At 37.8% G+C, this 24728-nt stretch overlaps 1 protein-coding gene across 1 annotated transcript in view; it reads left to right on the plus strand.

Moving 5' to 3' along the window:
• The window catches only part of CUBN (cubilin), a 138509-nt gene that overhangs the window by 63858 nt on the left and 49923 nt on the right, over positions 1-24728 (plus strand). Inside the window, exons 30-39 of the mRNA XM_032182345.1 lie at positions 4778-4952; positions 6651-6832; positions 13037-13193; positions 14420-14536; positions 16799-16912; positions 18102-18230; positions 18497-18629; positions 20856-21061; positions 22320-22501; positions 23915-24101. Of these exons, the coding sequence (XP_032038236.1) occupies positions 4778-4952; positions 6651-6832; positions 13037-13193; positions 14420-14536; positions 16799-16912; positions 18102-18230; positions 18497-18629; positions 20856-21061; positions 22320-22501; positions 23915-24101 (1582 nt within the window). The remainder of the gene's footprint in view (positions 1-4777; positions 4953-6650; positions 6833-13036; positions 13194-14419; positions 14537-16798; positions 16913-18101; positions 18231-18496; positions 18630-20855; positions 21062-22319; positions 22502-23914; positions 24102-24728) is intronic.

The following is a 24728-nucleotide window of genomic DNA, read 5'->3' on the forward strand; positions in this document are numbered from 1 at the left end:
ACAAACGATGACTCATTTTAGTGGAAAAAAAAAAAAAAAAAAAGAATGTGATTAACAATGTGTTTTCAAAAGCTGTTCTATCACGTAGTCTTCTTTTCTGTAGTTGTCTACATACATCCAGTCTGAAAAGCACACACATGACAGTTTGGAGAGTGCTAGGAAGAACAAGGTTCCTGGTATGCCTTTGACACACACCATGTTTCAATGACCACTAGGGTTCCATATTTTTTCACCCTCACACTATCTTCCCAAGAGTATCCTGTCTATCAGTTCTTTGGGTTTTAAAGTCTACATTTTTCATAGTTAGTATCCTGATTTCACTTCTTCCTTATCTCTGAATAGTGAGTTCTACTGCTTCCTGTTTTCTTTCAAGCCAAATAACTTTCCAGTTTTAATAGGAAGTCAAAATCAGAGCTAAAGTAGCGCTGCACCCTCCTGTCCCTCCCTGTCCAGTTAATACTCTCTACTCTCTGAAAGAAGAAAACAGCTTTTAGAACATTGCAAAAGATTGTATTCTTTTCTGTTGTTCTTCCAAAACATTATCTTGCAATAAAAAATGTTCCAGTAATTGCAAGGTTTGGTGACCTAGACGCTCTTAGCTTTTGCTTAGAAACACCCTCTTCCCTTCCACCTGGCAGAGAATTGTAGGAAAATTCCAAGAGATCTTTCCCATCGCAGTACCTTTCCTGCTGGCTTTATTCTTATACCATAGTTTTGTGACTATTTCTCTCTTGCACATTTTTCTGATGTATATTAATTCTTGTAAAACGTAGCCAGTCTCCCTTTCCTTCCCTTTGACATTGCTTCCTAAACAAGCTGTCCCTTTCATGTCACTATCCCTTTCCTACCATATGTTTCACTAAGACAAGTTACTAAAAAAAAAAAAAAAAAGTGTAGGAAATCCTCAATTCTGCATACTCAAGAGCTTGAAAGGTTCCCCTAAGCGTCCTTCTTGCCTCTTTCATGAAACAGTAGCAGTCTGTCTTTCTGTCTTCCCTGCCAGATTCCACTCCTTTCACAAACATTTAGAAGCAATTTTAAAGTTGTTTTTAACTGTTTTCTAGATATGTTTTATAGAAATAGAAGCCATCATTTTGGATGCAATGAAAGAGTTAAAAATATTTTTAAGAGCTTCTATTGAAAACACATACAGAGAAAAATGACCATATGTTGTTAAATTACCACATATGACCATGTTGTTAAATTATGATATCTTTTTCTTAATATTTACCAGGTTTTTGTAAACTATAAATATATGCTGACACACCAAGATGTAGCAGTGAGCTGAAAAAGAAAGAACCCACTAGGACCAGGGAGGATGGTCTCAAACTAAAAGAGGATAGATTTAGACTAGACATTAGGAAGAAATTCTTCACTGTAACGGTAGCGAGGCACTGGAACAGGTTGCCCAGAGAGGTTTTGGATGCCCCATCCCTGGATGTGTTCAAGGCCAGGCTGGATGGGGCTTTGGGCAACCTGGTCTAGTGGGTGGCATCCCTGCCCATGGCAGGGGGTTGGAGTTAGATGATCCTTTAGGTCCTGTCCAACCCAAGCCATTCTCTGATTCTATGAACCCTGTACACCTAAGAACCTTCCAGATCTTTACCAGATGCTTTGGTCTTCTCATTTCTCCTCATAAAGAACCAAGTATTAACATAAGTTGATTTTCTGTCAAAGCTGGGCTTTCTCTTTGCTGGCAGTTATATCTGAACAAGGATCAGTTTTACTCCCAGAAAATCTGTGTCATGAGGGTGACCAACCACATAAAAACAGCCTTCTGTTGCTCATAACACTGGAATGCTGACTGTTAACAGTAAATGGAGCTAACGGGGCAGAAGCAAATGATAAGAACAGATTAAAACCATGGGCTTTATGACAATGTCCTGCATTCCTGCTATGCCATCCAACTTTATTTTATCTCTGGATCAGTTGCTGTGATCAAACTAAATGTTTTTATTTATATTTTCATTTTTATCTGTTTGCAGCTCAGATATCCTGTGACTCTTTGTGAACCACACCCTGGAATTCATTCTTTCCATCAATCCTCTTTTCCCTCTTTTTTTTTTTTTTTTTTTTTTTCCTTTTTTTTGTCATGTGGTAACTGTTGGTTTTCCTCTTTGTAGCCAAAAGTAACATTTTATTGTTTTTTGTCATGGAAACACTCAAAATTGTTTTTGCTCCAGCCCTTGTGAAACCATCTGATTAATCGAACCAGCATAAGGGAGTAAAGAAATACGCTCCGAAGTGTAAGGAACATGCCTTTGACTAGCGCTCTTTATTTTGAAATTGTGCAGAAGGCTGTTGCGGAACAGCTAACAATGTAAAGGAAACCCACAGAACTCAGATTCCCATCCGTATTTCCTCCCCATCCTAAATTCTCTTCTAACAGCCCAGTTTTATAAGTGTTCAGCTTGGCCCACACTTGTTTCTGAGGTAATACCAGAAATCAGCAGGGTTTATGTCAGAGCTGGGTTTGGTCTCCTTGCCTGTGGTGTGCAGATGGCTGCAGGGAGCACCAGGGGTGATGGGAGAAGCTGGCCCATGATGCATATTAGATGCATATTAGAAAGTCCTGCTGTTTCCTCTACCACATAGCTTCTCTGGGCAGGTTTAGCTGATTAAGAACATGTGTTTCTGCTAGGTCCCATGCTGTTACTCTGACACAAAGAGATATACCACAAAAGCATTTTAAAATTCACATTTTGTACAGACTTCAGACAAATGCAGTTGTCATTGGGCCTCACAAGCAACCCAGCAGTGACATTTTACTGAAGACACTGAGCTTCCAGCAGACAAGCATGCTTCTTTCCAGGACTGTGACTCCTTCCTTACAGTCTTAATCTGAGCTGTGGTTTCAGCCGTTCTGACTTCTGAATGCCTTGAGAGGATCAATTGGACAGAAGAGCCATTATCCATTCAAGTCATGCAGACTCCCTGCAGAAAGCAAAAAATTGCTGGTTTCAGTCAAAATTAAAATATTTAGGCTATTAAGCCTGTGTAATCAGCCACTAAAATAAAATACAGTTTCTGAACATCTAAGAGACCATGGAGAAATTAATTCCTTCTTCTGGGGGTGGAAGCTTGAGCTTCTAAGTGCCACATAACCCTGGAGTCACTCAATATTTTTTTCCAGTTAAAATTTCTTTGTACTTCTAATGGCAGGCACTGTGAGCAGCTAGTGTGCACACAATCAATGAAATTACATAGCAATGCACTACACTTATCCCTGGAGATGGTGGGACTAGTTCAGCTATTTGTAAGTCTTGCTCAGATATTTAGATTGGACAGAACACAAACTTCTTCCAAAGTTTAAAAGTTTCTGGCCAGAGCTTATTAAAATACTGAGTTTCCTCTCATCCAGAAGGGATCAGAGGTGAAAGGGACTTATAGAAGGCTGGTTCTTACAGCACTGTTGCTTTCTGAGAGAGATTAATGGATTGCTTTTTTGACCTTTTTCATGTTTGAGAGACTAAGAAAATATTGGTGCAGATTTAGGATGCTACTAGTGGGAAAATCTTGATGGGATCTGTTGACCTGTCTTCTTATTCCCTAGTTTTGTTGTTAGAACTTGCCATTCTCTAGTTTATCTTTAGGATTTATTACATAATATATGCTGATACAAGCAAAGTATCTGTTATTGCTCTACTTATTGATAGTTCAGTTGCTGAAGGACAATAGCACACTCTTATTTGTCTCTGTTTAACAATTTTCATATTTGAGGTTACTGTCAAGCTGTCTTTTGCAGCTGTTGTCTCATGAGGGACATCCCAATGTAAGGCAGACCACAGTCTCAGGTGAATTTCATTAGCATGCAACAAGCCACTAGGCACCAAAATCCAGTCTGGTTTTGAAAACTGTGCTGAGCATGTGTGTTTTCTTCAGCGGTGTGAGGGAAGATTGAGGAAGAAGAGCCAGTTCCACCAGTTAGAAACGGGCTCAAACTAAAATCCTACATCCCTTCTGGAAAACAAAAAAAGGAGTAACATGGCTCCAGCGCTGCCATCTGATTCACTTGAATTGGTATAAAATTTAATATAAAGTACACAACACTGCCAGTGATGTTCAAGAGAGTTGTGATTTTCTGGTTTATAACTGCCTGAGGTACACTTTTCTGAATAAGAAATGCCAACTCTTGAAAGTCAAAACATATTTTTTTTCTGTGGCAAATATATGATACTTATCCTAGTTTCCGTAGAGTATTATTAGATTGTAGTTTACTTGACCAAAATTCTGTGGCTTAGATTTTGATTTCGCCATTGAAGTCAATAAAATTTCAAAGCTTTTTGTTTCAGTAGAAAGCAATGAAGTTTAGCCTCAATTTAAAAATTAATAATAAAAACAAACAAACAAAAAAAGGTCTTAACTGTGCCTTTAAACATAAGGGGTGCAAAACATCAGCACAAGTTCCTGAAAAATAAATACAGTTTGCCTGCACAAGCACCAAAAAATATATATATATTTATATTATCCCCACAGAAACAAGGAGCTAACTGTGGAGTGATGGAGGAAAAAGAATGTAGCAAAGCCTCAAAGCAGAAAATTCTTATTTAATGCAAGGCTGTTTTGAAATCATCCAGTATTTTGTACTTGTTTTGATGGTCCAGACGTCAGGTAAACTTGCAGAGAAAATAACTTTCATAGCCACTTTACATTTATGAATGTGGAATCACTTTCAATACTTACAAGAGGTTTTTTTATCCTACCTAAACATTCATCTCATATTCTGCATGTCAGACAGCCTCTCTGAAAATGTTGACATTGTTTCTTCCATTTTTAGGTCTATGGTGGCCCTGATTTCCTCTCTCCTAGACTAGCCCAGCTGTGTATTTCAAGATCAGCACAGAACCCCCTGAGAGTCTCCAGTACTGGCAATTCGGCTGTAGTCCGTTTCAAGACAGATGCAGCAGTGACTGGGAGAGGTTTCAATGCCTCCTGGCAAGAAAATCTGGGAGGTGAGTGTACCATGAGAAATTCAGGAAGTTTGAGAATTGAGGGTCAGCCACACGAGCATGAGATTAAAAGCTAAAGGTGTGAAGTGTTACTGGATTTGGTCACACTAAGAGATATTGGAAAACACCCAGAGAAAATAAATGAGAAAGAAATCATCTAACTAGCTCAAATCTAGGCCTACATAAATTTTTTGTTACAGCATACCTTGTTGGGGATTTCTTCTCTACAAAATTAATCAAGACATTCCTGTTATCAGAAAAGAACGTTTGCATGGCAGCAATTCCCCCTCCCCTCACAAAGAGTCACGTATTAGCTGAATGATTAGCTGAATTAGCTTTGGTTTCAAATTATGAAGTGAAAAATATCTGAAAATATGGATTTGCTTGGAGTACTCAGTGGACTCCACAAATATTTGGAGTGATTAGTAAATGCTTGAACTCTATGAGGTTCATCCATCCCCTGTGTGATTATTTGTTCAAAGCCTTACTGGTAATCAGTGAAAGACGAGACATGCTTAAAAGATCCAACCACATGTCTCTACATGGGAGTTCTTATGAAAAGGCTAATTATCAGTAACTAATTGCAGTGAAAAGTGAGGAGAGGCAGATTTTAATTCTTGCATTTTGCTTGATTAAGCATACTGATTCATTCACTTGTCAAGGTTTATACTTTTCCATTCTCAATTTGTGAGAAAGGCACAAGATTTTTTTTAATAAAGGGACAGTTTACAATAGTCCTTTGAATTAATCCCCTTCTGAGATCTGGCGGCTTATTTTTTCTAGTTAGGCCCCCTGAAGCTTTCTCATCTCTTTACATCTTGCCTGTTGTACTCCAACCCCCCTCTAGCCTCTAAATACCCTCTCACCAGAACACAGTAACACTGTAGTTTTTATCCTTATTCTAGCAGGCTGTCTCTGTCTCCAGCCATCCCTATGTATTTTACCCTCCTCCATCCCTTTACAACATAGAAAAGTCTATTTGTTTGTGTTAGTCCTATTGAAAGCCCTGGCACTTCCAACATAGGAGCCATCGTTCCTGGCTGTTCAGATATTCACGAGCACTGGAGCATGTTCTGGTTATATCTGGGCCTGAACTAGAGTCCTCAGGAAGCCCTTGGCTGCATGGATCAAGAAGCAGAAACTTGAAGCTTGCAATTATTTTACTGCTCTCCGGGAAAGTGGAACTCCTAACTGTCTTGATATTTTCAGACCTTTTTATTCTTTTTTTTTTTTTTTTTTTTTTTTTTTTTTTTTTTTTTTAACCCCTGTGCTCAGCTAGGCCTTGTCCTTACTCTCTCAGTATGCTAGGTTAGCCATTGTCACCTATGTGGAAAAGGTCTAGGGCATTCATATGAGTGCTATTTTAAATAGCTTTTTTAATATCTCAGACAGAGGAATACCAGCACCCGTGTTTCAAACTTTGGGACATCTACTATCCACCCTGGGGCTAGAAAGGAACATTACTCTAAAGCTTTGTTGTTGCATATTCACCAATAGTGATAAGGTTATTCTTTCCTGGTAATCATTTGCCATTGATTTTCACTGCAAACAGGGCCTTGCAATAGTTGGAGCACTCATTTTGCACAAGTTTAATGCAGAAAATATGAAGATGAAAGTGTTCTTCCCTTAGTTTAAAAAATAGAAGTGAATCTCACTAAGGATAAGAGCTGTTGTGATAAAAACTGTTTATGTCTTTTTCAGGCTGTGGTGGTATTTTCCAAGCTACCAGTGGGGAAATCCATTCTCCAAACTATCCTGAGCCTTATAATAACAACACAGACTGTTCTTGGATTATACAAGTTGACCACAGCCACAGAGTCCTATTGAACTTCACAGATTTTGACATTGAAGATCACCATTCATGTAACTATGACAACGTAGCAGTAAGTAACAATAGAAATTTCATACATTTCCTTAATGAGTGTGGTGAAATGCTTGCAAAAGAGGAAGCTTACTGTGCAATTTAGTCTGCAGTTAGTTTCAAGCTGTTAGTTGCATAGTCATGTTCTGTGTTTATTCACTGACAAGTTAAGGCTCAAATTTAAAGTTTTGTAGTTACGGCTTCCCTTTGTTTCACCAGCGAGGCAGACTTCACAAAAGCAGAGCTGCATTCTTCCAGGTTCCCACATACAGCTGGAAGAATCTTTTCTTGAAAGCAGTGCATGCCACATCCTAGCACCACATTTTTCTTTTAGGGAGTGTGTTCTAGGTATTACTGAAAGAATAACCCTATATATAGATGGCTGTTATGACACCCTTTCCCATTTTAATTATAGTGCACTTTACCACAGCTTGTTCTAAACCACAGGACAGGCTACCCACGTATATGGAGCAGATTGACTGTTCTCAGGACAGAGAGAGGGAGGTCTACATCCATATGTAAATTGTGTGGTTTTATCTGTGCTTTATATGGCTGGTTTTCTTTATGTTTACCCTGTGTGTGTACAGGTGCTCCTTAGCTCTCTAAAATTGCTTCATTAGAGACACTGCTCTCTTAAAAGCTGCACATTGTTACTAGTTTGTGCGCTTTTGTTGATGTCACGGAAATTCAAGTTGCTGCAAAACCAGTGCACAACAACTAAGAACTCTCCAGTTGGCCTTTTGGGAGCAGGGACATGAAATCCTGACCTTAGATGTCAGATTGCACTTCTCTCAGTACAAAGGCATGCGTGATCGGTAGCAGTCAGATAAAGCACAGTGGCTGTAGCCCAAAATCCAACCAGCTTTCCTCTTCTTGATAAAATATCATTCAGACGGAACTCAATTTGGCAGGAACTGAGACCCTTTTGAAAATGGCACCAGTTTTAACAGCATTGCCTTGTAAAGCTTATTTGTACTAAAACAGAAAAAAGGGAAATGTGTCCCCCTTTTGCTGAGCAGAACTGGAGATTTCATTTAACCACAAAGCATCGTTGTACAGTAAAAGTTTCTTTTTTTTTTTTTTTTTCTCCTGGTTCTGAAGCATAGGGAAGTATGGTTATGCCATTTTATTTAATAATTTAAATACATCAGGGTAATTATTGAAAGGGAAAATCTATTGGAAAAATATTTCAGTCTTCTATCATATCACACCAAAGTAGAAAATAATATTGCCTGACAAAAATATGAATATTTTTAAATATAAATAATAAAAATAAAAAGCAAGAATAAACAAGATAAACACAAAAACATACACACAAAACAAACAAACACACTACCACAAAAAAAATAAAATAAAATGAAATTAAGGGCTAAGTTCTGAAAAGACCTGATATGCAATTTTGTTTTATACCTGATACCAAAGAATGTATCTATCTATCTAAATACTCAGCTTTGTGAACTCTTTGCAGTTATAGACACAGCTCCTTAACCTTATAGGCTGGATGTGGGCGCTGGATTTCTAGTCATTGAAAGGTACAAGTCCTGCAGCTGGCAGAGGAAATGGCTTTGCACAAGGCAGAGCTTGAAGTACAGCAACATGTCCTTTCCTCTACTGTCTTACAAGTACCTGATACTTGCTTCTGCTTTTTGTTTTGCTGGGTGAATGATGGAAGAGGAGATTGCTGATCAGCCCCAGCTGTGCAAACACAACTGAGGCAGCAATGTGAAAGGGGAGGGAGATGCAAGTTTAGTGCAGGCATCGATCACGGCTCACCAAGCAGAGGGTAGTTTGAAAATGGACGTGGAGAACGTTGATTTGAAACTAAGAGATAACAAAGGGCTCTGGGGCATGAGGCAGGGAACAGCTCTTCAGCCCCAGTATAGGTGGGTCAGCAGGGCAAGAAGAGAGTGGGTGGGATTTCTTTCTCGGTATGCCAGTGAGCTGAAAATTGCTTGTTTTCAATGCCTGGATGTGATTTGTGTTCATCACATTACAAGGCTTGGTATATGCTTTGCATGATTATAGGAAAACAGACTTAGGGTACAGAGATTGTCTGAAAGTAGTTAAGTGGATGTATGACTGTGAACGGTTTAGGAATTGCATTCCAGAAGAAGCATAAATGGAAAATATGGGCAGCTAAGGAAGTTGGTGGATTGTTTTTCTCTCTCTAACATAGGAACAATTACTGCGTATGAGTAACACAGTGGTTCCACCCTTTTATGTTTCTGAATTTTTTACTTATTGACATGGATTTTATTTGCTTTGTGAGTTCTCTTGGGTCTCCTCTCCACCCTCGAGCATACCAATGTCCTTTTCCTTCATCCTTCCCCTCCTAGACCCACTCATTGTGCCTCGTGTTATGACTCAAGATGTCATGCATAGCTGCAGTGGTGTTTGCCTGTTCTTTGAGCTTCTTCCTCTGGTTTCTGCCCTTATTTATTATTTCTTCTTAAATATTTCTACTGTAAATTATTTTATATGGGAAACACGTGAAAATGTATTTTTTTTTTTCCTGTAATGTTTTCCATTGCAAGTTACTATGTGAACAAAATGGAAGGGGCAGATATTCATGTCTGCTGCTTCTTGGCTTTGTTGCAATTCCAAAAAGCCCAGTGCATTTTTCAATTCTGCCCTATGATTTCACACATGAATATGAGCAGAACAGGTCTAGGTTCAGCCAAAGTAATTTTAAGCCCATAACTGTAACCCGTGGTGTAACTGCTCTGAGCTCCCTCTAGAGTAAATGGACGGAGTGCACAGAGAGTAGTCCAGGCCACCAAAAAGCACGTTCACCGTCCACTCCCTGAATGTAGGTGGTTCCTGTTTCTGTACTTTATCAGTTCTCAGAACAGATGAACAGATCTTCATCTGTTAAATGTGGGGTTGTAGCTTTGTCTTCCTCTGGTCTCCTACGTGCCTTGATTATATTCTGTAGAAAGCCTAAGGTCTTTGAGATGTTTTGGTGTCACCATGCATAAGGAAGAAATATTTGATTTCTCTCTCTGTACCAGTCTTTCTATCTGGAGAGTGTGTCTTACCTCCAAAAAAATAAAATAAAATAAAATAAAATTGTTTCTTTGAAGGAAAATAGAAGAAAAGAAATTATGAACTTATAGAAATTCCTGTATTTTTTGGCCTGATAGTTGAGCAGTATTCTAGCTGATGGTATGCTAGAAGAGCAGGTCAGCAAGTGTTTCAGTTATTTGGAGACTCTGTGAAGATACGGCTCAAAAGACGTCACTTACAGCACAAGGCACTGAAAAGGGGTGGGAGAAATAGTTGTGTTCAGTGCCTTGATTAAGTAAATGTTATTTTCCTTTCCTGTTGCAACAGGAAAGGAAACAACAACTAATACAGGGGACTGTAGAAAAGTACACTTCTGGGAGCTAGAGAGAAGGTTATGACTTGCTTTATTCCAAATGCTGGCAGAGACGATATTCTAAGAGAGGGCAGCTAGAACCCCCCTGTACAGGGAGGTTTTTATGGCTGAGAAGACAAAAAAAAAATTTTTTTTGTCATGTGCTTTTGAAAAATGCAGGACACATTTCAGCAAGGTGGCAATGAATCATGCAGTTATGTTCATTGTGTAAAGGGAAGAGAAAAGCAAATTGCAGCTACACACGATATAAAGGAAAACTTGGCTTTTAAGTCAGCGGATGCATCATTTTCCTTTACTCACACAACCACAGAAATGCGTTTCTCAGATGTTTTCAAAATAACTTTAAGAAGTTGCAGAGAGACACAACTTTCCTGAACTAATGTGTGAATGTTGTCATTTCTGATCTGGACTCAGGATTAAAATACTCCCTGCAAAATAGTTTAAGCTAATAAATAGGAAGTGAGCAAAAATGATGCAGCATGGATAAAATATGCGTGTGCAAATTCTCCTACTTAACTTGCAGCAGCAACTCTTAGAAGTTGTGGCAGCTTGGCAGATACATCTTGCTTGGATCAGATTTTTAGCAAGTATAAAGGCTAGGAATTCTTTCTTTTTTTTCAAAGGAGGAGACACTACTATTCTTCAAGCAAGCTGCCCAGAAACAGCAAATACACTTGATTTAGAAAATATTCCTCTGACTTCATGCTCTTCTTCTAGTATTACCAAAGAAAGACTTCTTTCTTCCAGAAAGCTCTTGGAATGAAATGTCTGCTTTGTCTCTGACATTACTCACTCTTAATATCCTCCCTAGTGAGAAAGCTTAACTATTAGAATCTCATAACAGTCCATGTGTCAATGTTCAGATCCTCAGCTGTGCAGAGCAGCACAGATCATCAAAACCAACAGTTTGCATGAACTATAATGAGGCCCTCTCTCTGTTCTCTGTCAGAGAGCAATGCTTATTATCAACTCTAGCATTCAGATAAAATCGTCTCACTAATGTCCAGGGAAGGACAGTACCGTAATTCGTAAGGGTTATTTCCGTAGTCATTGCTTTTTTTTTTTTTTTTTAAACCACATTCCATGGCTTGTGGTTTTTAACTCCAGGCAATCTGATTTATATACAAAATATATGTACAGTGGAAGAATAAACATTGCACAGTGCGTATTAAAGAGCTTACTGTGATGAGATGCAAAGTGAGAAGAAAAGGTTGAATGAATGGATATCATGGTTCTCTTTACAAGGTAATCATTTGTATAGGCATTGCAGTACACTTAATACTCCGTCACAAGGTCCCACACAGCTTGCTAGTGTTATATGCCTGAGGGCAAATGTTTAATTCATGAATACTGCATTGGCTAAGTAGGATATGCCAGTGGATTAAACAGGAGTTTTGTCCTTTGTTGCTCAGCTCTGAGGTTTATTTGGGACAGGCCACCTTTTTCCCAGCTAATGTTTTTGTACTTTTTTTTTTTTTATCTAATGTGCTCAGGGTCTTTTGAATACTGGAAGCAGAAACATTGCATTGTGTTATACAGTCTAGCTGATTTTTATTTTTTTTTAATTCATCCATGCTACGTTGCAGAGGTTTGCTGGGATATGAGGCATTTGAAAGCAAAGGAAGAAAATATTGATAAAAAGTAGATTTTCTTCTAACCCAATGCCATTATTTTGCTCTAAGTGGGGTTTCATATAGCTTTTAACATCCTAGCAACTATCTTTCAGTAGTCTCACTATCTCATTCTTTTTTTCTATTTTGCTATAGGAAGCTGAGTCATGGGTTATACTAAATGGCGTGCTTGCAATCATGTAGGACATTAATGCTGAAACAGGAATTTAAGTCAACTCTTGCTGCTGCCCAGTGGCCAAAAGCTTTTCCTCTGTGGGGCGTGCAACTGTGCTGATGCCTCCAGTGCTCATCACTGAGGGTGGCCCATGGCTCCAAACACAATGAATCATATCTGCTGGAGTGCTGCAGAAGATTAGTGGGACACTCTGAGCCATTTTTCCCTCTTGTTGATGGTGGTTGGTTGGTGGTTATTTTGTGTGTGTGTGTTTTGTCTTTGTTTTTGTAATTTTGATGTCACTTCAGATAAAACTCATTGCTTTTAACTTCACTATTCTTCTCTTCCTGATTTTGAAACAAAGAGGAAGGAAACAAAAATATCAGCTGTAAGGGAAAAAAGAGAAGGAAGGCATTTGTGGTAAAATTAAAAGTGAAGTTTTATAAAACCACCTTTGCTGCCTTCCTTACTTTTTTTAACTGTTCTTTACCCTCTACCTAAGTAGCACTTCACGTACATTTGTGTAATTCAGCACACTAAAGCCATTATAAAGCATAGATATATGGACTCTTATACTTCATGCTGGGTACGAGTATCTAGAAACCATAACACCAGTGTCTGCTCTTTTTACACGCAGTCATAGCTCCTACTATTGCACTAGCTGCATGTCAGAGCCATTTTGGAGGTCTCTATGGTGGTAAGATTTAGGATTTAACTGAATAAAAACTACACAGGAATTCATTTTAGCCATTAACAGATGAAAATAAATGTATGGGATTATCTGGACTGTTAAAGTAGGGCTGCCTGCATACCATGTGCATGCAGAGGAAAATTGTTGCTTGATGCATTTGCTTTATAAAGGTTACAGTAGCTTCAGCCTGAAATACCTGGATTTTCTGGAAATACCCACAGAATTAAGGTGCTATGCACAGGTTGATTGCACTGCTCATACCAGGGCTATATCAGAATCAAAGCATATGAAATATAAGATAGAGTATAAAATAAACGTATTCTCAAAATGCCTATTGAAACTCAGTATTTTATTTAACCTTTTTGTGATAGGTGTTTGATGGTCCTAGCAATGAAGCACCCCTTCTTAGAAAACTCTGTGGGACACAGCATCCTACTCCTATCACGTCCTCCAACAATCTGATGTACGTCCGGCTGCGCTCTGATTCAACCATCCAGCACAGGGGCTTCAGTGCTCGTTTTACTGAAGGTAATTTCTTAATTTACATAAGCACGTATTTAACCAATCACCAATTAGTTTGCATTAGAGACAGTCTTTCAGCATAGCTGACACCAGAAGAGTTGCTTCTGTACATACATCATACCAGCGTGTATCTTTAACAGCACTGATTTTTTAAAATTATAAACTAAAGAATTTAAAATCTAAGGATCATCTTAGATTCTTTGATTGGGAAAAAATTTGCTTTTAATAGAAAGCCATCCAGGATATGTCAGCTGCTTCTTATTCCTCTTCCCTTGAGGGCCATCTACCCATAATGTTTTTCCTGAGAAAAACATGCAACTGGCAGTTTCCCCAGTCCTACTGGCAAAGTCAGATTTTATATGTCTATCCATGCATGTGAATCTGAAAAGGTATAAAGCAATTTTGTGTGGTGCTATTGATGAAGTCCATGGATTCAGGCCTGCAAAACCTGCCAAACATCATGTATCCAATTTGTGGAGGACTAAATGATATTTTCCATGGTTTCTTTTTTAATACAAAAAAGACTCTAATGTGACAGAATCTTTCATAACATTACATACTATTTGATGATTGATTATATTTTTTTCATAATAACTTTGAAAGTGTATTTTTCTCCAGATATAATCATTTAGTTTTTGCAGAGAAAATCCATTTCTCTGATTGTTTCTTATGATTTTGTTTCACTACATGTTACTACTTTAGCACCTAATTCTCCACTCTGCTGTATAAAGCAGCTGTGTGTTAAACTCGGAACTGGGGTTTTTATGATGAGTCAGTATGCTTAGAAATCAGACATGGCAGCATTCAGCACTTAGCCAAAGTTACACAGTCAATCAAGCTCTTATATATGTGCAACATTTCACACAAATGCTGGTTTGTTGATGCACCTCACAAAAGGATAATGCCAACAGAATGGGATGCTTTCCTTGGACACTGGAAATCTCTGGAGAGTTCTTACTATTTTTTTCCTGTCTAGTTTCCAACACAGGGAAATAATCAGATAAACAGGTATATGATTGGGCTACCCTGAAAAAAAGTTATTTTGGCCCCAAGGTTGCTCTTCTTGTCTATGAGGTATTTCTTGGCTATTTGTTTTTTTCTACAACTTGCTGTCTTGAATTTTATCCTCATTTCAAATTGCTATAGGATGTTATATTTTACGTATCTTTGGCATGCAATCTAAGATATGTGTTTTATATATACAAATAATTATCTATGTGTTCATTCTAAAGCATGTGGAAGTTTCATAGAGTCAGATGCAGTTGGGGCAGCAATTTCCTCTCCTCTGTATCCTGCCAAATACCCAAACAATCAGAACTGCAGCTGGATTATTCAGGCTCAGGAACCATGTAAGTAAAAACATCTTTTATAGTTAGCTTGGATGACTAATATCCTCATCTTCTTTTCTATAGTAACAATAGAAAATTCCTCCTTTATTTCTCTAGGAAGTTCTGCATCCTGATAGTTGGAGAGAGAGTAGCTCTCATAATCTGTCCTAAATCAGATTTTACTGTAAAAGGTTTAGGGTATTGTGAGGTAAACAGTTGACAACTTTATCATCATAGGTGATTTACTGTGACTCAAGTGTTGAAATTATAAATGGTGTTGAACATTAAGTGAAGTTGGATTCATCCATGAGAAAATCTAGGGCTTATATATAATTAAAGCACTTGTGTTTAGCTGAGATTATTTTGGTCTGGATTTTTCATACTAGTGTTGTGTTACATCAAATCTATGCTGTTAACAAACAAATTAAAAAAAAATAAAATAAATAATGAACAAAGGTACGGAGGAATTTCAATTTAAAATGCAAATCAAAAAGAATACAAATAAACTGGTTTCATGCGTATACATATACCTTCAGTTGTGCCTGTCAAATTTATGACTGATAGTAAAGCACCAAGCATTTTCCATCAGATACTAGTATTACCTTTAATGCTTACTATTTCCTTTACATTGTATAAGTTTCCTTAAAAATATGTACAGTTGGGTCATAGTATCCTGGTAATGTGATTTAAAAGTGAATGTTTATTTTAATAGCAACTACTGAACTTGAGTTGTTCATATGGTATCTAGCCATTGTTATAAATCTGATTGGAACTTTCTATGATTTTAATAAGTTTATTTTATTTAGTTGTAAAATGAAGGTCAGTCTGCCAAAGAAAACACTGAACCAAAAATCAGGGGATAAGCAATACTTTTTTAAAGCATAGTTTCTTATACTAATACACGAAAAGAACATCAGCAAAACTGTTCCCCGCCTATATAACATTTATTTTTAAAGGCAATCTTTTCCTGGATACAAGTTGAAAACTCATACATAATTGTTGACTCCTGATTTATATCAGCACGAAAGATCAGAAAATCCTTCATAAAAAGTAGCCTATCTATGTAGTGACCTCACCCATGGGTCAGTGGGACCAGTACATCCCACACGTTCCAGGTACACGTGGCATTGTTATGCCAGTCGCAGTGTTACAGGGCAGACACAAAATAGATTTAGCCAATGGCAAACGAGGGCAGAGAGCTCTTGCTCTGCTTTTACTGAAAATGCCAAATCTCCTGCTCTTGCCCCCACTGTGTTTTTACTTTTTATTTTGTGTCCCGAGGACCTGCATTGATAGCTGTAATTGATTGACTGGACCAGGACACAAAGAGTGCCCAACACGCAGATTATGCGGTTGAATGCCAGTCCGTGGCACCCTGCTGAATGCAGCGCCTGGGTCCATGTCTGTCATCTCAGCTTATTCTAGCTAATTAATTGTAGCCCAGTGAGAAGCAAAATATTTGTGTCAAATTCAGACTTGTTCAATGTGGGAGAAAGCTTAGGTATCACCTAAACCATGAGCCCCTCTTTCTGACCTGCTTGCACTGCACAGGTGCTCTGAGGCCAGGACTAATTATTGTCACAAACTGGCATTGAGAAAAGCCCCTATTCTTCCTGTTGTGACTTCACCTTCATTCCTGTTGGACAATCAAAAGCAATGTGAGAGTCAAAAATACCCTGGGTCAGAAATCCTCTTTTTCAGGATGTAGCCTGCAGTCTGAGGGTGTGGAAAATCCAATTCCAGACAAATGTAGCTGAGGGTAGTTAATGATCCTTTAACCAGTCCAATTGATGTATGTGGAATGTTACAAAACGATGAAAGTCCATCTCTTTCTAAGCCTGGAGCAGGGCAGCGTCAGTTCACATTTTGTGCAAATCTATTGTATAGATCACAAAGGGACAGAAGGTCACAGACGTGTAGGAATAAGTTTTGTTTCTGAATGTGTGAAAAATTTCCATGCTGTATTTGCAGACATTTTCAATTTATAATGAAGCTGTTCAGATGTTTGCAAATTTATGTTCATGTCTATATGTATAATCACATGCTTCTAATATTAATTGTATTAGAAAGTACTGAAATTTGAAGTGATTTTCTAGAACCTTTGCAGTAAGGATTAATGCACTTCCATGAAATTCACTCCACATGTCAAGTATGAAACTAGTTAAAATGTTATGCTTTATGGGGACTGACTGACTTCAGAAAAAACAGTACATTTGTTTACACGTAGTTATTTCTCCATGAAATGCCAAACGCCTTTTAAAGTTTTTCTCTTTCTGTTGCCAGTCAACCACGTCACGCTCTCCTTCACTGATTTTGCTATTGAAAGTGATACACAAAACTGTACAAAGGATTTTGTGGAGATTTTGGATGGGAATAACTATGAGGCTCCTCTTCGAGGTACTGTAACATTGTCTTGTTTATTTCATATATAGGATTGCACCCAAAATAAGCAGGTTTTTGTGAGTGTCTTCCTGCCTCAAAGATATATTTTTTTTTTTCCAGTGGCCAATGTAGTCAGAGGAGACTATGGGTGAAGGGATAAGTCTTTGTTGAGAACAGCATGGTACTCTCAGGCTCTGACTGTACCCCTCTGCTCACTTGCAGTGTAGCATTGACTCCTGCTGCCTTTTCCTTCCTCTTCAGCAGAACAATACGGGGAACCAAGCAACTCAGTTTAAATTGAATTCCAGGTTAACAGTACAAGAACATAACGGATGGCTAGCCCAACTCAAGGGCTCTACAAACTCTTCAGAAGGGATAGGCTAGGAAGGAGAGGCAGGGGGTAGCCCAGTATGTTAGGGAGGATTGCCACTCTGCAACTGCCTCAAAGGAGGTTGTAGCACGATGGGGCCTGGTCTCTTCACCAGAGCAACAAGCGATAGAACAAGAGGAAATGGCCTCAAATTGCACCAGGAGAAGTTTATGTTGAATATTTGGAGAAATTTCTTTAATGAAAGGGTTGTTCTGCATTGGAATAAGAAATAAATGGCTTGTAACAGTGAGCAGAATTCATTTTTTTATTTTTTTTTGTCACCTACCTTTAGCCTTCACCTGGCAAGAAGGACCAGAACACTATCTGCTACCTTTCTTTTTCCTTTCAGATGTCTTTCTGCTAAATCATGTCTCATATTCTTTATCTCCATGTTACAGTCCATTGAAGGAGAACTGGTGTGTTATTTCTCAATTGTTGTTTCCATCAGAAACAAACTGAATGAAATGGGAACTACTGGCAGACATATTTGTTGGGATATTTTTATAAATTTAATTAGGCTGTAATTTCTGGATGGAGTGAATGCAAAAGAACTCAATGGCAGGATAGCCAGTGACTTAGCTAGGGTGCCTGGGGTGCAGGAGGTCCAGGTTTAAATTCTTCCTCAGTTTAAAAAAAACAAACAGTCTACCAGAGATGAGTTCTCTGCTAATAAAACAGGTATTTAATTTTTATGTAGATTTAACTGACAACTACAATTGTAAGCAAAAAATTTTACTTTTGGCTGCTGTCAGGCATTAACCCCAAATGTTACATTATCAACAGTAATTACATGCAAACACTGCTTTTTTTCCTCTCTGGTTTGTTCTCTTTTAGGCCGTTACTGTGGCACAACCATGCCACATCCTATCACTTCTTTTGGTAATGCCTTGGTAGTCAACTTCATCTCCAACAACAACGTCACTGCCAAGGGCTTCCATGCCACCTATGTTGCGTCATCATCATGTAAGTCCATATGGCAGGTGTTGCTGCCTTATGCCTCTTATTTTTAAGAAAAAGACCAGGTCTTGTATCTTTTTGGCTCTCTGACATTACCTCTTTTAAAATCTTCTGTTGCCTTCCCTTTTTTTGGGTAAGGTCTCAGTATGGGTGTCAACAAGCTAAAGAACAACGAGACAAGGCGAAATGCTTTCTTGATTAGAAAATGCTCTATCAAGGTATTTTTTTGATGTCCTCTTTCTCAAGCCTCTGCTCTCTCCTTCTTGTTGCAGCCTGTGGAGGTACTTTCCACATGGACAGAGGAGCTTTCAACAGCCCTGGCTATCCCGAGTCATATCCGCTCAACACCGAGTGTGTCTGGACAATTCTCAGCTCTCCTGGCAACCGGCTACAGCTGTCCTTCATGTAAATGCATTGCCAGGGGTTATTATTCAACACTTCAACAGAGCTGAAGGAAGGATGCTCTGTGTTTATTAGGAAATGTAATTACCAGATGATAAAGCTAAAACATGCTTTTACAGTCGCTTGGAAAGAGAACACAGGAGTGGTTGGTGTCAGCTGGTGTTCTCCCGTCTTAGTCATTGTTTATTATATTAAGGCATATACGGTGTGATATAAATAGGTGATTTATTGTTTGAACAACATGGGATGCTGGAGAAGCTAGTTTTCACTCACATATAAACAAGAAGAGGAAATTTAGTGTTATTGTACCTTTTCTTTACAAAGGAAACTCCTACTATTTCCTTACTACAAGATTCATCATACTATTTATTATATAGCTGAGTCATATAAAGAGCCCAAGTACTCCACAGATTGTAGGGTTAGAATTGATATTAAAGTTTTCAAAGTTTTTCCAACCATAAGGACAATTATAGCAAAGGAGGTACAACAGGGACCAGGATAGTATCCTAAGGAACATTTACCTTCAGCAAAGTAACTTTCCTTTGAAGACCTCAGACAGGAAAGTTATACGTGATCCACAGAACAATATGAAGTCCTTTACCAGAGTAGTTAGATTGTCCTTTGCCCATTATATGGGTTTCTGAGCTTCTCTGTTTCCCAGAATCAAAGGGTGACTGATGCCAAGAAACAGAGCACTGACCCTTAGTAAACCTTATCAGGGATCAGCAGAAATAGAAAAGTCTGAAATTTGCATTTACAGTTAATCAGGACAAAAGGAAAACTTACCCAATAACATGTTGACCGCATAAGGTACAATTTGTTAGACACATGCAGATTCATTAATGCAATGAAAAGGACATTATATTCCTCCTTTACTCAGTGAAGCAGAGAAAAAGCACTACAGCCTGGAAACATTTTCTAAAATATAAGCTACAAAATAATGAATAACAGCTTTTCAGAACCAAAACAGAAATCTAGTGTGAAGCAGAAACTATCAGCAGAGCATATATTTAGATAGATAAAGTGATACTTAGTAGATGTAGACGCTTTTTTTTTTTTTTTTTTAAAGTTACACATAGCTGAAAAGCAAGCTGAAAATACTGGAAAGCATGGAGTCATTGTGTGAAAAAGCAGTATTTATTTAATTTAATTTAATATTAGGTTTTTATAAAGTTTCTTTGGCGTAAGGTATTCATTTTCTTCAGCTCAGCCTGAACAGAAATGCCTGTCTTGCAATTTGAGGTTTAGCTTTAAATTAGTCTGAAGTATATCCAGATGAGTGGTTGGAACCATTTCACAGCATCTGTACCCTGAACACATATGGCTGTGTTCAGGACTGGAGGGGAGGAGTTGTTACCAGAAAATCAGAAAGCAGAAATATTTTGGAGCATTTGTTATAAGAGGCCTCTCTGGAATCTTTGCTGGATATTCACAGCCAGCTTCTGGAAAGTATATCGGATTGAATCAAAGCACTTCACTTGGAATAATAGATAATGACTTTTAGAATGTATTTAGCATTCTGCTCAGTACAGTAATCAACAATTTAGAATTTGATGTCTAAGTCCCATTCCTGTTCTAAGGTAAAAATTGTTTTAGAAGAGTTAAGAGTATTTATTTATTTTCAGAACCAGCCATGTGAAATGCAGAGATGGCATAGAAGCAATAATATTTCATAATACTGGAGACAATGATAAGGGACTTTGGGTTTTTGAGGTGTTAACTACAAATGAATCTAGGACTCTGGAAATTTTTTTTCTCACCAGAGGGTGTACTCAAATAATATTCAGATGTAGTGGCTGCAAACTGATTTTAAGGCTAAAAGTATTTTTTGCATCCAATAGGTGTTAACGTCTGACCTGGGCTTATATTAAAAATCAGTTTAATATTTCAGGGGCTTTCCATGTTTCAGAAAGCCCCTGTGTTGGAGAACCAGCAAATATTAAAAACTTGAGAACTCTTAATTTTGAGTTTAAAAAGTTTGGGAATTCTTTACAAATGTTAACTTTACAAACTGAAGCTCTGTCATAAAATAAGGGGCCAGAAAGGAGCAAGCCCTGTATCAGCAACACAAGGTAAAGAGCAGGAACTTCTGGTTTCTGGAGGGTTGCTGTTCTCTTAGCTGTTATGTCAGGATATTAGCTGCAGGAAGATTTGTAGCCTGGCAGGGGAAACTCTGAAATATGTTTCAGTTATATGTCTGCTAATGCTCTTCCACTGCTATTGAAACAGAACATTTCAGGTGGAATCTAGTGATGGCTGCACCAAAGATTACCTGGAAATTCGCGAACAGAATGCTACAGGCAGGCTGGCAGGACGATTCTGTGGAAACTCCTTACCTTTGAATTATACGTCTACTGTTGGACATATCCTGTGGGTTAAATTTGTCTCAGACAGTTCAGGCACTAATGTTGGCTTCAGGGCCACATTCTCTCACTGTAAGTAAATTCTATTTAATTGAAAACTATTGTTCTTTTGTAACACTTCCAAATGATTCAAAATAGTGAATGTTTGGCCCAGGAAAGACTATTAGAAAATGTTCATTGATGTCAGCAAGGCTGTGAATTTGCTTAAAAATATGTTATAAAATACCTACTAAACTTGTGTGTATGCAAATGTGTCAAGCATTACATAATCAGATGAATTAGACATGAAATTCTATCTCTTAAAATTATTATAGCAATATTTCTTTGAATTGATCATAAAACCTTTTCAGAAACAACAACAAAAAAATACATGGATCGAGAAAATAAAATATTCTCTATTTCAGTGACTGTTTTCTAATAGTTTATCACCTGGTTTTCAGATTCTCCCTTCAGCAGTACTGTGAAGTACTGTGAAGATAGGAATAAGAGCTATATGCTACAAAATTAACATCAGCCTGAGTTAACAAGTAGCATGTTGGAGTTTAAAATATCTGACCATATACCTGTGCTACATGAAAGAAAGCAATCATAGTCAATGTTTATGTTGCCTTTTATTAAGCAATTAACAAATTAAGAAACAAGTATTTCTTTTCCAGCCTTTAATTTTGCTTTTTGAGTACAACAGTGTCCATCTTCTGGTTTGTATCTAGATAACATTAAACAAAGAGCAGAATTGGAAGAAAAGGAAATTATGCCAGTTCATAGATTCAAAGCTACAAGGAACCATTGCAAACATCAGTACAACTTACTGCATGAACAGGCTGCTGAAGCCAGACATCCACAGCAATCCTGACTAAGCCAGCTACACTTCTAACCATCTTCCTTTATGACTTTTACTACTCATTTTCAAAAGGAATTATCATTATGTCAGAGCTCAGTAGAATCAAACCTGTTTTTCACCAGAAATCAAAGGCATTAAAAAAATCCCAGCATTTTCTTATTTAATGCTTCTTGGGAAGAAACGAACATGAGGTAGGCAGGGTGAGGAGGGAATTTAGCTATGCCATGTTCCCATCTTTCCTAGATGTAGAGCCGTATGGCTCAAATGGACAATTTCCTTCAGATAAGGGCACACTGCATCCCTCACAGCAAGAAAATAATTAGGTGTGTGCTCTAGGACTGAGACAGAAATCTATGCCTCACAGCACTGTCTAGCCCTAAGTAAATTAAATAAGAAGGGCTGAAATGAAAGCTTTCTTCCAGAATAGGCCCCAGTGCTTCTTTTAATCTATGTGAAGAAGAGATTAGTTATCTCTTGCTTGTTTTTCAGTGTACGGAAATGACATTGTGGGAAACAGAGGACAAATAGCTTCACCACAGTGGCCAAGAAGCTACCCTCACAATTCTGATTACCAGTGGCGGATAAGTGCCAATGCTTCACAAGTTATCCATGGCCGTATCCTGGAGATGGATATTGAAAATCATCACAGATGTCGTTACGACAAGCTAAAGGTGATTTTATTGTAAGAAATTCTTTAATTCCATTTAGCTTTGATAAAAGCAACGAACAAAGACACCTACAAGATGGATTTCCAAGGATCTGGTTGGGACTCTTTTTTTTTTTTTTTTGCCATGCCCTCTTTTCAATAATTATTAGGTATAGGAAGGGATACATACTCTGTGGCTCCCTAACAGTTATTTCCAAGCTGTAAGTTTGAAATTTATTAAAAATAATTCCATAATGGACATCTCAATACCTATAAAATAAGGTTATTTTAAAAGCCTGCAAGGAATGATCCTTTTCTTGCACCTCTTTTGATCACTGGATCAATAATTTGCTGTTGGCAGTAGGTAGTTACCTCTATCTTCTTGTTTATTGTTTTTCTATAATATAGACAAGCTTTTTGAGGCTGAAAAACACTGTAAGCATGATGCTAGGCATAATGGAGCAGTAGAGGTAAAAACTTCTTTCTAAACTTAAGCACAGCTACTTAAAGAAGGTTTGTTGTTTTGTGTTTTTGTTGTTGTTTGCTTGTTTTTTAAACCAGTTGACAATAATTATCCTTTGGAACAAGAAAGTTAATACTAGTTTTACTAGTTAAACTAGTTAATACTAGTTTAACATATTTAACACTCATTTCATTGTTAATCCATTGATATCAAAATTTAATATTAGTTCATAAAGGAAATGTAGCTTTTTCCTTCATCTCGTGTCAGATTTTAATGGTATCTTCATTCTTTTAATTCAGCCTGGCTTTCTGTCTGTCCATCCAAAAGCAAAAGTAGTTTCTTACATCAGCTAGACATCCAGTGGATGACTCGAGGATCAGATTTTCAATGTTATGATAATATTTATTTATATTTCCCAGCTTACTCTACTTGGCCTAGGACAAAAATAGATCTGAAAGGTAGCAAAAGAGAAACATCTTTTAACTACCAAGAACTTGGCTTATTAATACATAAAATAGAAATACATTATTACATACTTTTAAAAGAATTTAAAATATAAGTATTCCTCATGAGGAAAAAAAAAAAAGAAAGAAAACAATACCTTTTTATCTGTAGATCATATCACTTTTCCCTCAGCAAGGAACAAGATTGTGCCAGTGGACTTTTTTTGAAATGGGATGCCAGTCATTGGACCCAAAGAACAACCCTGTTGGGAATGAGCTGAGATTGATGGGTTCTGTCCAGTTCCTTCTTCCATGAAAGCTTCATAAATAACACTGTATAATGGAAGGGGAGATTTTGTTCTCTTTTTATAAGAGGGGTTTCCCTCTAATTGGGATTTGCTGAAAGATCGTCCAAATCCTTCTTGCTCATTTAAAGAGGGTAATTTTCTCCTTGGAAACTTGCTAACTATGAGGAGAATGAAAATATGCCTCTGTGAAGAATAACGCTTTCACTGTTGTTTTCTCATTGCAGGTTTACGATGGGCCCACCATCTATTCTCGGCCTATTGCAACGTACTGTGGTGCAGATCTTGCTTCTTTTGCATCCTCTGGCAGCTCAATGACAATCCAGTTCCAGTCAGATTCATCTGTGACTGGAAAAGGCTTTCTTCTGGAGTGGTATGCAGATGCTTCTGCTGCTACACACACCATTGCTAGAGGTGAGTTTTCAGTGGGTTATGTGGTTAAAAGTGACATAGCCAGTGCTATCCTAAGCTTTACTTTAAAAACAATACAAAACAAAATCCTCGTCACAAGAGGAAGCCCTAGCTCGTAACTGTTTAGCCCTAGGTAAACATTTTATATGCTTACATGAAAAAGTATTCCTCTTGAAAGACTATTCTTAAATCACTGGTCATTATGATTTTAAAACCTTACACTAGACTGCGTCATGTATTCATATATAGAATATGCTCGTTATGATCATGTATCTCTTTGAGAAATAGTTCCTGGAAGGAGAGGGAATGTGTTTATTATACCATCAGTTTTCTTTGAGCAAGTTCAACAAGAGAAAGTTAATACTATCTGGGACATAGTGCAATGCCTTCTTTCTAAATCTAAAAGAAAATTCATAGGGACAGAGGGACTGACCCCTGGGGCTCTGCAGCATAGCAGCAGTATGTAATGGTCTTATGCTCTAGCAGAGCACTGAACTACTATGTATCCCAGCAAGGAGTCCATCTTGCCTTAAATTTACTGCTGAAACAAAAGCATTTCAGTTTGTAGAGGGTCTAAATTGTTTATGTATTACTGGTTGTGTATGTACCCTTCTTTTCTGAATTACAACC

This window comes from Aythya fuligula, chromosome 2, assembly GCF_009819795.1.
Source record: "Aythya fuligula isolate bAytFul2 chromosome 2, bAytFul2.pri, whole genome shotgun sequence".
NCBI classification, from domain to species: Eukaryota; Metazoa; Chordata; class Aves; order Anseriformes; family Anatidae; genus Aythya; species Aythya fuligula.